Source organism: Drosophila hydei, unplaced genomic scaffold (assembly GCF_003285905.1).
Source record: "Drosophila hydei strain 15085-1641.00,03,60 unplaced genomic scaffold, DhydRS2 tig00008122-arrow-pilon, whole genome shotgun sequence".
In the NCBI taxonomy this organism is placed as follows: domain Eukaryota; kingdom Metazoa; phylum Arthropoda; class Insecta; order Diptera; family Drosophilidae; genus Drosophila; species Drosophila hydei.
The window spans coordinates 638572-652386 of NW_022045833.1; the positions used below are offsets into that span (position 1 = coordinate 638572).

The 13815-nt window shown below is 37.6% G+C and overlaps 4 protein-coding genes across 8 annotated transcripts; 2 read left to right on the forward strand and 2 right to left on the reverse strand.

The window, feature by feature from the left end:
- Window positions 1–765: 765 nt before the first annotated feature.
- LOC111600768 (venom allergen 5-like) lies at window positions 766–2348 on the forward strand. The gene is made up of 6 exons (XM_023317047.2): window positions 766–794; window positions 1076–1201; window positions 1260–1672; window positions 1731–1838; window positions 1901–2060; window positions 2136–2348. Exons 2-6 carry the CDS (start codon window positions 1157–1159, stop codon window positions 2178–2180), a joined length of 771 nt encoding a protein of 256 aa, XP_023172815.2. The 5' UTR covers window positions 766–794; window positions 1076–1156; the 3' UTR covers window positions 2181–2348.
- A 903-nt stretch (window positions 2349–3251) lies between these two features.
- On the forward strand, window positions 3252–10598 carry LOC111600749 (venom allergen 3-like). Of its 4 annotated transcripts, none has more exons than XM_023317028.2 (7): window positions 3253–3468; window positions 3527–3936; window positions 4356–4454; window positions 4515–4674; window positions 4732–4793; window positions 4871–4944; window positions 9414–9479. In XM_023317028.2, the coding sequence occupies exons 1-5, from the start codon at window positions 3325–3327 to the stop codon at window positions 4750–4752; spliced, it is 834 nt and encodes a 277-aa protein (XP_023172796.2). In that variant the 5' UTR covers window positions 3253–3324; the 3' UTR covers window positions 4753–4793; window positions 4871–4944; window positions 9414–9479. The 4 variants fall into 4 exon arrangements, with proteins under 4 accessions (XP_030080993.1, XP_030080994.1, XP_023172796.2 ...); XM_030225135.1 differs by having other exon boundaries at window positions 3458–3472; XM_030225133.1 differs by lacking the exons at window positions 4356–4454; window positions 4515–4674; window positions 4732–4793; window positions 4871–4944 and adding exons at window positions 10398–10463; window positions 10540–10598 and having other exon boundaries at window positions 3252–3468.
- LOC111600767 (putative mediator of RNA polymerase II transcription subunit 29) lies at window positions 6094–12691 on the reverse strand. Of its 2 annotated transcripts, XM_030225132.1 has the most exons (8): window positions 12681–12691; window positions 12477–12552; window positions 9422–9459; window positions 8695–9128; window positions 7764–7873; window positions 7021–7699; window positions 6656–6963; window positions 6094–6519 (listed from the first exon to the last, which is right to left on the reverse strand). In XM_030225132.1, the coding sequence occupies exons 4-8, from the start codon at window positions 8996–8998 to the stop codon at window positions 6427–6429; spliced, it is 1494 nt and encodes a 497-aa protein (XP_030080992.1). In that variant the 5' UTR covers window positions 8999–9128; window positions 9422–9459; window positions 12477–12552; window positions 12681–12691; the 3' UTR covers window positions 6094–6426. The 2 variants fall into 2 exon arrangements, with proteins under 2 accessions (XP_030080992.1, XP_030080991.1); XM_030225131.1 differs by having other exon boundaries at window positions 12477–12684.
- Window positions 12692–13018: 327 nt separating this feature from the next.
- LOC111600747 lies at window positions 13019–13602 on the reverse strand. The gene is made up of 3 exons (XM_023317026.2): window positions 13522–13602; window positions 13242–13464; window positions 13019–13185 (listed from the first exon to the last, which is right to left on the reverse strand). The coding sequence occupies exons 1-3, from the start codon at window positions 13591–13593 to the stop codon at window positions 13097–13099; spliced, it is 384 nt and encodes a 127-aa protein (XP_023172794.1). The 5' UTR covers window positions 13594–13602; the 3' UTR covers window positions 13019–13096.
- Window positions 13603–13815: the final 213 nt, after the last annotated feature.

Consider the following 13815-nt stretch of genomic DNA (forward strand, 5'->3'; position numbering starts at 1 on the left):
AAGATAAATATCATATTTTTTTATAAAAACAAAAGAACGAAAACAAAGTACCTTTTGTTTAGACGTTGTACTAAGTAGCAAAAGTCAGTGATTTATTTTGATGCGTTGTTTATTTATTGCGCCCTGGCATATAGACGATATGTAGTTCAAATGATATCAGTTGATATTACCAGAAAAGAAATATTTAAGAAGAAAGGCAAAAGCCGAATACAATCAACAGTTAAAAAATTCGATTTTCAACTTTGCTAAAATACTAACTAAATAATAAAAAGAAAAACAAAGAAAAATGTTAAACAAACTACATACAAAATATATTGAACACTAAAACAAAACCAAAATGAATTTATAGGCAAAAAATCTTCCTACAAAACCCAATAATAAATACTAAAAAAACTTTTCCAAAAATAAAATTGAGAAAAAAATATTTAACAAACATGAGATTCTTGCATTATTTTTCTATACTTTTTCATACTATGTATATTCGATTATATTTTAATAATTTTAATAAGTATGGCATTGAGAATGCCTCAGGCTTTATGCATGTTTAAGACGTGTCTAACTGAATGCGAAGCAGATACTAATAAATAAATAAAATTGAAAAAATGATGGAAAATCAAGCACGAAAGAAGCTCCAGTCAAGGATGCCCGACTAGGACATACCCATACCAAGTTCAGATCGGTCGATGGACTATTTAATCTACTGAGTCGATAAGCCGCTTGAAATTTGACGAATATATAACTTTTGAGTTGCCCCAAGTCGTGGATATATAAGGGAGGTCACTAAGGCAGCAAGAGTAAGCCGGTTATCGTAAAGCTGAAAGCAGTTACGCTCGTCGTCCTGCTCCGGCACGCCTCCTTCTGTATTTTCACAAAGTCAGGGTATAATGAACACCCATTTTCAGTGGGTCCAGGGTATAAAAACTTGACATCTTTGCATTGTCTTTCAATATTTTTTTTTATTCTTCACATATTAATATAAATTGACAAAGTACCAAATATTTCTTTTGATTTCGGCTAATCTTATATTAAGACAATTATTTTATAAATTGAATTGAATATGTTTGCTTTGTTGCAGCTGCTGCTGCCGCTGCTTCTGCTGCGGCTACAGCAAGCCTTCGCCTACAACTACTGCCAGAATGCGACCAGCTATTGCGAAATGGCCAATACGGTGCACTTCATGTGTCGTTTGGAAACCGAGCTGGTAAGTGAGAGTCTATATTGCTGAGGACTGAATGGCTTTTCCATTCGGCTCTTTGTAGCGTCCATTGAATAGTTTCATCAAGCTGGTGGCCATCATACCAGACACTTATGTATTCCGTGACATGATACTGGAGTATCATAACAGCTTTCGCGATGCTGTGGCCAGCGGCCTATTGGTCAATAAGAACGGTATCGTTTTTCCGTCTGCCAGGCGCATGCGCGAGCTCGTCTGGGATTCGGAGCTGGCGTATTTGTCGCGTATGCATGTCAAGAGCTTATCCTTCAAGCATACGGTCTGCCGTTCGGTGAAGCGCTTTCCACTAGTCGGCGAGAATTTGAGTTTGATTTTTACAAACAAAACGAAACACCAAAAAGTACGCGATGTGCTGAACCTAACACTAAAGAATATGTTCCTTGAGTATAAGGATATTGCGGATCCCGAAAAATCTGTTGACTACTTCGATATTATGCAGTAAGTGCGATGCAGATACTAACTGATAAATCGAATTGATACTCTACGTTTCCTGCAGGCATCCTGAGAGCTTAGGCCACTTTACGATTATGGTGAATGATCGCGTCTCAAGAGTGGGCTGCTCCCTATCCATAGCCACACATTGTGTCACTACAAAGGCAGCGGGGTGAACATGACATTCCATTGAATTGCCCAACTTATTTTTAGTCTATTCAACTCTTTTTTTAGCCATTGCTACTTTCTGTGTTGTCACTACGATTTTAACAATGTTGCCGGCGAGTACATATATAAGCGTGGCCGACCGTGCTCAGGTTGCAACGCTTTTGATACTACTCCCAGCAGGAATTATCTTAATCTATGTACCAATAACGGACAAATATTTGCCAAAGTAAGCCTTCGACCACCATAACCATCACAGCACCTGGTTCAAAATTCTGATTCTGTTTTTGTTTTTGATTTTCAGGATGATTCCAAAGTCGTTACGCGCTCAGATGACGATGATGAGTAGTATATGCAAAATATATAAAAACAGTTATTTATTTTTTGCTTAGCATCCAATTCACATACGTTTCTTATAACCTATGACATCGGTTTTAAAAACTCAAATTTTCCAGTGTATATATATATGTTTTTCTACTCTTTTGTATCATTTTTATAAAATCCGACTTTTTACTAAATACTTTGGCAAATTTTGTAAAGTTGGGAAAACATATAAATAAAATGTTAACAACAAATAACTTGCAAGATATGTTGCCTAGAAGAACAAAAAGTTTAGCTCCCAAGCTAAAATTAAAAAGAAATAATAATTAAGAAAACTCTGGTCGGGGATGCCCGACGTGGAAATACCCCGAATCCCGATCATTCATAGCTTGTATCTTGAATGAACTTATAATAATTCTTTATTTGTCCAAAAAAGAATGACAAAAAAAACGGAATTGCACCTCAAACTCGAATCACCTCGGCAGCACGTGCTACTTAACGGATTTCATTGAAATGTTCAGCATTTGATCTACTTATTCTATAGGAATATTTTTAAATTTAGTAGAACTGCAAACTCCTTGATATGTTGGCCAACTGAACTTAACAGAATTAGGGGAAATTTGTAGTTGATAACATTTGTAACAAAACTAGTTACATATAACTAAATACAAAATTTGGAGACTCTAGCTCTTAAGCTGTACGAGAATAGTTTAAAAGCTGAATTTCGATAACATTGTGTATCGATAAAAAAGTCTATCTAAAAAAGTCTATCTCTTATAGACCCTGAGCTGGACACGCTAATTCGACTCAACTCCTTGTCCTGATCAAGAATATATATGCTTTATGGGGTTAGCCACGCCTTCTTCTGTCTGGTACATTATTTTAATAAAATTATACTTAAATTTTCAATAAGCTCTGGCTGTACAAATTATAAGGAAATTAGATTTGAAAGCTTTGCATAATGTTTCACTAGAATTTCATTGCATAAATATACACATATACATATACATATTCACATAAATGTATATATATATTTATATATTTATATACATAAATATTAATATCTATAGTTATAGTTATATTTATATATATGTTTAAACAATTTAAAAATTTGATTATTGATGGAATCCTAACGTCTTTAACGCTTAACTATATCCAAATTCTTAGTCATAATGAAACTATTTTTCCTGGTGGTGCTGCTACTGCAGCTGCAAAACTGGCCGCTTGCCAACGCCTACAATTACTGTGACCATAATGAAAATATATGTGCACCATTGATCCGTAAGCATTTCATTTGCAGCTTGGAGGCAGAGCTGGTAAGTGTGAAAGAGACTCCAAGGGCCATAGTTGATTATCGTCGTCTTATGAGTGTAGCCACCATTGTTTAATCGTACCACACTGCTGCTCTCCATGCCGGATACGTACGCTTTGCGTGATCTGATACTGGAGTACCATAATAAGTTTCGCAATAGAGTGGCCAGCGGCCTCTTGATTGCTGCTAATAACCAAACCTTTCCGCCGGCAAGCCGCATGCGTGAACTCATCTGGGATATGGAACTGGCGTATACGGCCCGCATACATGCCAAGACGGTGTCTTTTAAGCACTCACTATGCCGTTCCGTACAGCGGTTTCGGAATGTCGGTGAAAACTTAAGCATGACCTTCAGCACGGGTAAACTCAGTACAATTGCTGACCTGTTGGATGCTACCTTATTGGGCATGTTTAACGAATATCTATTGATTGATGATCCTGCTAGCGTTCCCAATGACCTGGACTTTATCACGTAAGCTCCAAGTATTTCTAACTCTCAATATTTGCCATTTCTATGCTCGTTCACGAACTGTTGAAAAAGTATATTGGCAGACCCCATAAACTATATATATTGTTGATCAGGACGACGAGTTGAGTCCTCTTACGACGATCTTAGAACCTATAAGAGCAATCGATTTGAAATTGACTCTTTTGGTAGGTCCGTCTGTAGCACGCGCAAGTAATCGATAACAGTTCCCGTTTTATTGCTATCGATTTAGAACGTGATCGAAATGCAGTTTTTAAATTATTTCTCGCACATCTTTAAAGATAAAGTCTATAAATTTTGCAAGGAGTGTCAAGTATATTTTATACAGTTTTGAATTATATTATCTTTTGTATATCAATATTCGAAGAGTCCGAATTGTGATTGAAATGTGTGATCTCTTGCAGTTTTACGACCGTTGGGCACTTTTTGCTGATAGCGAATGAAAGAGTTTCCAGAGTGGGTTGCTCCATCGCAATAGGAACAAAGTGTATGAAGATAGCAAGGTATGCTATATAGATATAATCTAATATAATGGGCTGCATAATCCATCATGTCTTGAGCAGTTATTGCTACTTTTTGACCTGCCATTACGACTTCAACAATAGGCTCGATTCTTATATATATAAGAACGGGGAGCCAGTCAGCGAGTGTGAATTATATGATGCCTCCGCCAGTTCCAGCTATCGGTATCTATGCAGTAATACCGGACGTATCTTTCCCAGCGTAAGCACTATCAATAATACTGGTAGTTGGATTTGATATATATATTTGCTTTTCCAGAATCATGGCGATGATAGTTGAAGCCAAATGGAGTTTTAGCACTTCATATTGGATGCGTGTATGTATGTATATTTGTATTTATTTATTTTGTTGTTGCCTATTTCCGTTTCTCATAACGTTTTACATACCCAATTTTTAGTTTGTCTGTCATCTATCCAAATCAGAGTATTACAATCTCAATTGCTCAAGCGGGTGGAATTCCTCGAAATTTGTGTATGTATATAATTTGTTTAATTTTTACTCTTTAAATCTTTAATTTCGTCTAGTTCGATTGATACATAAGCAAAGTATTAACTAATTAATATCAACTAACGGCTAACAGACTTAGTCGGGGTTTTCTGATTTTTTTTTTACATTTACGAGTTATAAACAAATAGTTTTCGATTTATCCTTTCGATTTTCATATTTATATATAGTAATATATATATATATATATTTATTTATGTTCGATCTCTGCGCGAGTAATGCAAGTAAAATTGGCTTTTGTGGTTTTTAGATTTGGATTTTAATCGAATGAAACCCGCTTGCTTAGTTAGTATGGAACATAGTTAAGGTTCTGTAATCTGTGTGCCTAGGTTGGGGGGCTCTAAATGCTTCTCGCTGCATCAGCAAAATTAAATATATATATATATTATATTTGTATATAGGGAAATATAATGAAAGATAACGAGACCATACAAAATATCAGACTAAACATTTGCGTTTCGTTTGAAAAATATCAGCATATTCGTAATAAAAGTTAACTTTGTTTCGCCTTGATAAGGCAGAATTCTAGTTCGGTTTTTCTTTTCTTGTTTTTTTTTTTATATTAATTCGATCCTAACGTACGATCCTTGTTCGCAGCACAAAAGTGCTTATCTATGGTTAAGTTTGGTTTCTTCTTCTTCTTGATAATGATAATCATATTGGGTATATATATATGTGGCTATATATACGTGTTCCTAGGGCACGGGAATGCCTGCTGCAGTTGCCTACTTTTGCATTTCTAATTCGCTTTCGATTTGCCAGCTACACATAATTCTTCATCGCATAGAAAAATACATACAAACTTCTCTTTTTCAATACAATATATATAAAGCCGATTTACTTTATAATTTGACCATTTGTTTTTGAAAATTGAAGCGAAAAACTCTTGACAAGCTCGGATTTCGAAGTTAAAGTTTTTAAGTTCAATTCAAATCAGATATCTATATATATATATATTTATATAATTCTCTTTTAAATGTTGACTCGAAAAATGGAACACATTTAAGGATATTCATAAATGTTGTCTTGCAAGGTGGGTTTTCAAAAGTTTTCTTTTTAGAAAATTAGCATAAAAACAAAATGCATTTAGTTAGAGTTCTCAATATTTCAAACACCAAACAAAAATATATGTGTTTTTCTTTTGAATTTAGATGTCATCGTCTTACGCGTTAGTTTTCTAATTTTTAGAGCCCAACATTTGTGGCTACAAATAATTGTTTAATTGAATATTTCAGCCTAAGCAGTGCAACGTTTTAATCTCCTACTTCGCTTTGTGCAAATTAACATCGAATTGAGTTGGTTTTATGCCAAACATCTCATTGTTGCTGCGCCTACTTTATCTCTCATTTGGCTTCGTCTTGAAAAAACAATTTGCATTTACATTTAACATTTTTGTTTTTGGTTCAGCAATCTTTTCTTACGGCATTAGAAAACAAAAAACTCTCTCCTTTACAATATCTGACAGCCAGATCCATGCATCACCTCGCTAATAAACATGGGCGTGCCAGCGCCCAAGCCTCCATCGGTTTTCTGATGTTCGTTCTGAAATGGAATAGAATCAAATTGGTTAGAAATAGGAAAACAATAATATTAAAAAAGATATAAAATGTTGAAACGGCTTTTAGATTTAACGAAAGTTCGATGTGCTCAACATAAAATTCATTAGCCCCATGCTTACATCATCGTAATCGCAATCGAAATAATGACTTTGACAGTCCATGCAGCGACAGCTCTCAGACATTTTGCATGTGATGCCCCATTGCTTGGCCAGATCCTTGTAGATCTCCTTGGAGGTCTTGTTGCTCATCATCTCCGGCGTTAGCAGACAGTTCTGCTCATGCTGCTGCTGCTGTTGTTGCTGTTGCTGCTGTCGGCGTCCGCGACGACTTCGAGAGGCAACCGAACCGGAGCCCGAGCCCGGTGCACAGCAGGCCTCGTTGCAGGATTGTGTATTGTTGCCCGACACAGCGCCATTTGAGCAACCAGCTGGAATTGTGAAAATTAATTTGAATTCTGTGATAAGACAAAGGGATGGACGCTTACGCTCGTTGCCATAGCGGTTCAGCAGCGGATCATAGAAATTGTGACGTGCCGCATTGCTGGTGCTCGGCTCCTCGCCATCCTCCTCAGATTCTAGGCCGATGTGTCCGCAGGCAGCCGCCTGCTCGCTGCACTCTGTGCAATCGGCATCTGTGCACGACTGCTGCTGCTGCTGTTGTCCATTGCTGACATCGCTGCAGGCGGCATAGAGATTATCCTTGTTGGCGCGCGCCGCTGCCATTTCGGTTTCCAATAGAAACTCGTTGACGCTCAGCGTGCACTCTTCGCTGTTCTCCAGCTCCAGCTCGGTGACGCCCTCAATGATGCGCGGCGAATGGGCCTGCTGTTCCAGTTGATCCAGTTCTTCGCACTCGTTGTTGTTGTTGTTATTGTTGTTATGTTGGTTGCTATTGTTGTTGTTGTTGCGGCTGTTGTTGCCACAATTGCCGCCGTTGTTGTAGTTCTGCTGGCAATCTGGATCGTTGCAAATGTCGTTGCTGTCGCTGTCGCTATTGCAGTTGCTATTGTTGCTGCTGTCATTTAGGGTCAGCTGCTCCAGGGCGGCGCTCAACTGAGCAGCGCTCTGTCTTGAGCTGTTCGCCGAGCTGCGTCGACTGTTTTGATTGGGCGTGGCACTGTTGTCCGACGACAACTGCCGCTGGTGCTGCGAGAGCCGTGTGTTCTGCGTTTGTGTGTGTTAAGCCTAATCAGTTTATGTTCTTCTATTTCCTTCAACCTCGACTTACCTCCTCTAGGACATACTCATAAGTGGGCGGCGGGGTGGTAGGCACGTTGTTGCTATCCGCTGCCGTTGCTGTTGCGCTGATGCACGGTGTGCGACTCGGGTTGACATAGCCTGCAAGATAATCGAAATAGGGTTTAGCAAACTTCAACAAACAAATTGCATAAAATTTATTATTGATTTTGCTGCTGTGGTTGGGTGAAGCGGCAGAGGGATGTCATGCAAATTTTCAAGCTCTGCATACACTCAAATTAAATATTCTATGCCTTGAAAGAGGTGAGCGTTATGTCAAGGGCTTTGACTTTAATAAATAATCAGATATGCATGTAGATAATATAAATAAATCATTCAATTACCATTGTATATTTTAAACAAGGCTGCAAGCGGTTCTTAGGACAAACTGGTTCTAAATTTAAATTTCAATTCGTTCCTTTCAATGAACCGAACTCAAATCAAACTGAACTTGGTTAAAAATATTTATTAGTTCAGCCTCAAAGAGCTAGGATCATTAGCTGGAACTGGTTCGAATTGTAAGCTATTTTCATTTTTCTTAATTGCAGCCCTGAGTTTAAGAAGAGCAAATTAAAAAACAAAACGCTGAATCAGAAATAGTCTTCTTTAACAAAAAATTAAAAAATCTTTTCTATGAATAAGCCTTCTAAGAAACGTCAATTACTTTTAGTGTAAGCAGGGCTTATTGTTGTGCTATATTTCAATGAGCCATGCATTGTGCTTTTGCAAACAATAAGAATTTCCAAATTGTTTGGGCTACAATTGCCGCGTAAATAATGAACGCCTCAATGCAATAATGAGCCATAAAAATAGTGCTGGCATGCTTCAAAATCACATTTAAAAGAAATGGCGCTTAATCAGTGTGTGTGAGTGTTTAATGCGATTGTATAAAGATTTCTTGGTATTTTTTAGCCTATTCTTACCCATACGCAAACTGTTGGTATTATTGACAGCTTTATTTGAATTTGAAGGCAACAACAGCTTCCGTTCGCTCATTGAACCAAGGCTGTTGCAATCCACTGAATCAATTGTGGAACTGCTCGCACCAACAGCCTGCTGCTGTTGTTGTTGCTGTTGTTGCTGCTGTTGTTGCTGTTGATGATGTTCCTGTTCCTGCTGCTGTGTGCCTAATAGTGCCTCATTCACCGTCGGATCTGGATCATGCTCCTGCGATGTGCTTGTGCTGCGTGAGCTGCCCATGCGAAACTTGAGCTTAAATGGAGCCATTGCCGACCTTTTTCTTATCAGTTTTCAATACCGAATATTCCAATTAGAATTTTTATGTTGCGTTCTTGCTTTAAATGCACATTGGGCCAGTGGGAATTTTTTTTTAATTTTTATATCAAGTTGAACAATACTGATGCAACGAAAGTGAAGGCACACAAGAAAGAGAAGAGAGAGAGAGAGAGAGACAGAGAGATAGACACAAAGAAATTGTGTGTTTAAAGGGCAATAGTTTACGTTAAGAATTACAATAGTTTTCACATCAATCACAATTTAACACAAAATATCACAGCTTACAGCTAGAATTAGTTGTCAGCTTAATATATTAAGTTTAATGAGTTTTTTTACTTTGATTTGTAGTTTAAAGTTGCATGCAAATTTATACAAACAAATTAAAACATTTGTTTTTTTTTAATAGATTTTTACCTGTAAAGTGCACAGAGCTGAAAGGATCGAATCAAGCGCTGCAAGTAATGAATAGAAGGTAAGTTTATTTATATGTATTCATTAACTAATATATTTAGATTACTTTAATTAATTGTGACCCCAATTAATCAATTAATATTTAGGCGATTTTTTCTTATTTTTTTGCGATATTTAATTCATTTTTTAAGCTGGCTGTCAAAATGATTAATGCGAATCGCTCTGATAGGCAGGCAAACAGGCAGACAAACACCTCACACGCACGCACACAGACTCGTATAAAAATACACATGTGGCACACGTGTCACTGCGCTGCTGCTCATTATATGCGGCACGTGCCACTGCCAATATTGCGTATACGCCCCGTGCAACTAGCACATGTTTTGCCAGTGTTTATTAATTGCCAGCGTTGTGGGCCTTAAAACAGCACAGCCAACATGTCCTTGAGCACCAACTGTTGTATATGTTTATAAATTTTTAGTTTGGCCGACAAGTTGTTGGCCAAAAAGGCGAGAAGCCCAGCACGCGAGACGCGCTCAGCGCTCAGCGCTCGGCATATGCCTTATTGTCATGCAGATTACACAAAAGCCACTTAACGCTTTGAGCGTTCAGCGTGAAGCTGCTGCTGCTGTGGCTCTACGTGCACCTGGTTATTATTATGCTTATTGCCACCCAGTTGAAAAAAGAAACTCATTTCCTTTGCGGTAGTTTGCAAATTGGTCGCTCGCTCGTTTCGCCTCCGGTGCTTGCCACGCAGCGCAGCTTAAGCTTGGCGACAGCTTAAAGGGGTACACAGAATCCAGCGTATATATATATATGTGTGCTCAAGCTGTGCATACAGAAGTCATTTATGTGCTCAAAGCTTATTTGTTCGCGAAAAATTCATGTTTGCTTACAATAAACGAATCTAAATTCTATTGACATAAGCACAAATAGCTGATCAACTAAACATATTTGCTTAACTTTTTCTTGATTACAGCGAAATTATCAAGATGATTGAGAAGTTATGGGCTTATAGGAGAAATGCCGCTGATTAGGATATCAAGTAAGACTCTCATTTCTCGCTCACCTAATAATATTATAAATAATAATTATTATAAATATATTTTCAACTCTTGCAGAGGCAGTGTATTACTGATACCATACATACTATGTATGTATGTATGTATGTATGTTAGCTGTGCAATTCAGATGTAATTATAATTATTATATTATTTTTATGCTGTATACGCAACAATGTACTATTAAGTGTAATAAAATAAAATTAGCTAAATTGTTGACAAAATGTTGTTTTTATTTTTTTATCATTACAGTGTACGAAATATCATTTCGACCTACCTGACTGGCTTAATAGGCAATAGCCTTGTTATGACTGAGCCAAGGATATGCAGCTGTCACTGGGCCAGCTCGCTTCATTGATCATCCTACATCTTTCATTCTTCATTACTTCGATTTCTAAAAGTTCTTGACTAGCCAGAGGTATCAATTAGCGAGTTGCATTAGAACATGGTTCATGGCTTGTTTCTTTGTTGAATAATATATTTTAGCTCTTCACCTGCATTTTCAATGCACATTTGCGAATCACCAAGCAAATGCCCTAAAGGCCTTGAAAGTTGATGTCACTCGAGCCTGAAGCTAATTAATAATTAATTGCTACAGTTCCGAGATCGCATAGCTGAAATCTATCAGCTAACATCTGGCCCTGAGCTTTAAATACTAACTACATTAGTTTTCCATTTAGTCAGTGTGTGTGGGTGTGGGTGTGTGTGTGAGTGGCATGTTGCAACTTGCAACGACTTTTGGCTTTGACTTAACATCGCTCCACATCACTCTAGCTTCGTCTCTTTCTGCCACTCCGCGCGGCTTAATCTATTAATACCTTTTAAACTGGGTCACAGTTTCAATTTTCGTTGCATTTGACAGCCTAATAAAAGATACATGCGCTCATACATGTCAAACTATGCTCCAAATTGAATTCTCAATGAATGTCCATTGAAACAGACGATTTTGCTTTTCAGCTCTGTAGCACACGTCTGCATCTTAAGGCAGACGCTCAATGTCAATGGCAGGCATTGAAGTCTCTAGAAACTTTGAAAACTTTTGCAGCTTGAGTTTCTCAATTTAATGTCTTAAAGAAAATGCTTTAGGTAAATTGCAATATTCATAAATGAGATGAGATGAATCGGAAGATGGCTGTGGCATCCAAGTACAGGCCATAAAATCAAAATGATATTTCCAGCCATAAAAATAAAAGGGGCAAAGACAGCGCAACTGTTGCATGCAATCAAATTGATGGCATATTTTTTATTAAAGAAATTAAATGCGACAACATTGCAGGTGAAAGGCAAAGGCAAATAAAGTACCGACTGGTCAGGATAATTATATGCAAACACGAATTGTCCTTAGACAACAGGCGGCTTCATTAGGCAAACAAGTGTCCTGCGTGGACGGCTGCCGAACGATGATGGAACGTTCCATTTTTTACTTCTTTCTTTTTTTTTTTGGTTGTGGCATGGCGTCATACAGTTGGAGGTCTTGTCGTGGCAGCACACATATTGAAGGCGAAATTAACACCAAGCAAACAAATAGTTTAATGCGTGGGTGGGGCGTGGCGCGCTCGGGGCGGGGCAAGGCGAGCCATGCTCTTGCCTAGAAAACTGATATCTAATTGAGTAAACAGCAAAGTGAATGGCCATGAATTAGCCAGAGGCGACAGTCATGGACGCATTGCCATTAATTTGTTGATATATATATATGCCATACAAATATTCGTATATATATATATATGTATTGATATCATGTCTGCAGCCTTGCATCATTCATATACAATTCATGGCTGTGTTTTGGATCCCGTGGGTTCGTTTCAATTGTCTTGTACTTGGAGAGCGGTCGGAAAAATCGAAAAGCACACACAGCCAGACATACACAAACACACACACATACACACATATACACATATACACATATACACATATACACATATACACATATACTCGCACACACACACATGACACAACCTTGAAGTGAATGCAATTGTTCTGTAAATTGATGTACTTACCCTCGGCTTCTATGTGGGTGTCAAACGGAAACTGCAGTTTGTTTGACAACAGATTAGATATATATGGATCTGTGAACTATTTGATTATTTTTATCGCATGTTTCAAGTTTATAAACAATTTTAATGTTAGTCACAATTAAGTTGTATGCTGCGCAATTTAAAGTGTTTTTTTCATTCTCTTTTTTTGCGAATGCTTCAACTCACTTGAATTCTGGCACAGACTGTGGAAAGTTTTGTACGCCACAAGCTTTTTATTATCCTGGCTCTCGAGCTTTTTTAGACTTTGGGAAAGCACAGCGCATGCGTCCTTGGAGCTTCCGGCATTTGCGGCGCAATGTTTTGCTTCGTTACACGCTTTGCAGCTAGAATCCTTGCGCTCCTTGCTTTGACTCTCTGATTCGCGTGAATGAAATGAACTTAACTACGTATTCGATGCTCAAATTACTGAATATATTTCTCAAATAGATAGATTTTTACACATATCCTGTTTGCTTTAATATAATATCTTGTTTTCTATGTTCAATATTAAGCCTACACCTCCAGCAAATGCTCCATTTTTGATAACGTCAAGCTCCACTTTCAGCATGCCGACTGGTAATGTATTCACCCAATCCTGCGGGTCAAGCAAAATATTTTTGAACCAATGTTTGCCCTTGGGAACCGGGCATAATGTACCATTCAGTAGGTCCAAATCCATGTTTACATTCGTCTGGAATGAACTTTCAATATATGGATCGTAAAATTTCCGTATACCTGTGCAAATACCGGTAGATGGCATATCCCATGGCATCTTCTTGAATTTACCAATGCTGTAGGGATCGGTATAAATACGTATACCTAACATTAAATCGTCCGTTAAGTCTTCGAGCGCAGTTACGGTTCCATTTACGGCATGATTTCGTCCCACCAATGTTAGTTCTGATACTATTATATCTCCAGGAGAATTAATAATATTCAGCTGCGATACGATATACCTTTGCTTCACGTTCTGTAGTATTTTTAATTTTTACTTTTAATACTGTAATTTGATTGGATTGAGACTTACTGATACAAGGTTATCAAACAGGACAAGGTTTATAAAAACAATTATTGATAACTTTGAGCTGCCAGACACCATTATCGAAAATGTCATATGCACTGATGATCCCGATTTAATTTATCTGTTATTTATAGGCAACAAAAAGTAGTGAATTAGTTCATGAATTTTACAATATTATGTTCACCTTGATACTATCAGCAAGCACCGCCCTATTCATGTTTTCCAAAGATAGATTATCTTATATAATCGTTTATAATCTACTATGCATACCATAGCTCTATTTAATGCACACACGCAATT

Bases quoted from the DNA above. Each gene is read 5' to 3' on its own strand.
- LOC111600749 (XM_023317028.2), top strand. From the start codon at position 3,325: ATGAAACTATTTTTCCTGGTGGTGCTGCTACTGCAGCTGCAAAACTGG. The intron at 4,455-4,514 runs GTATGCTATATA...TGTCTTGAGCAG, and splicing joins AAGTGTATGAAGATAGCAAG to TTATTGCTACTTTTTGACCT. The intron at 4,675-4,731 runs GTAAGCACTATC...TTGCTTTTCCAG, and splicing joins CCGGACGTATCTTTCCCAGC to AATCATGGCGATGATAGTTG.
- LOC111600767 (XM_030225132.1), bottom strand. From the start codon at position 8,998: ATGGCTCCATTTAAGCTCAAGTTTCGCATGGGCAGCTCACGCAGCACA. The intron at 7,700-7,763 runs GTAAGTCGAGGT...ACACAAACGCAG, and splicing joins ATGAGTATGTCCTAGAGGAG to AACACACGGCTCTCGCAGCA. The intron at 6,520-6,655 runs GTAAGCATGGGG...ATTCCATTTCAG, and splicing joins TCGATTGCGATTACGATGAT to AACGAACATCAGAAAACCGA.
- LOC111600747 (XM_023317026.2), bottom strand. From the start codon at position 13,593: ATGGTGTCTGGCAGCTCAAAGTTATCAATAATTGTTTTTATAAACCTT. The intron at 13,465-13,521 runs GTAAGTCTCAAT...AAAATACTACAG, and splicing joins TGTTTGATAACCTTGTATCA to AACGTGAAGCAAAGGTATAT. The intron at 13,186-13,241 runs GTATTTGCACAG...AGTTCATTCCAG, and splicing joins ATGGGATATGCCATCTACCG to ACGAATGTAAACATGGATTT.
- LOC111600768 (XM_023317047.2), top strand. From the start codon at position 1,157: ATGGCCAATACGGTGCACTTCATGTGTCGTTTGGAAACCGAGCTG. The intron at 1,202-1,259 runs GTAAGTGAGAGT...GGCTCTTTGTAG, and splicing joins GTCGTTTGGAAACCGAGCTG to CGTCCATTGAATAGTTTCAT. The intron at 1,839-1,900 runs GTGAACATGACA...CTCTTTTTTTAG, and splicing joins GTCACTACAAAGGCAGCGGG to CCATTGCTACTTTCTGTGTT.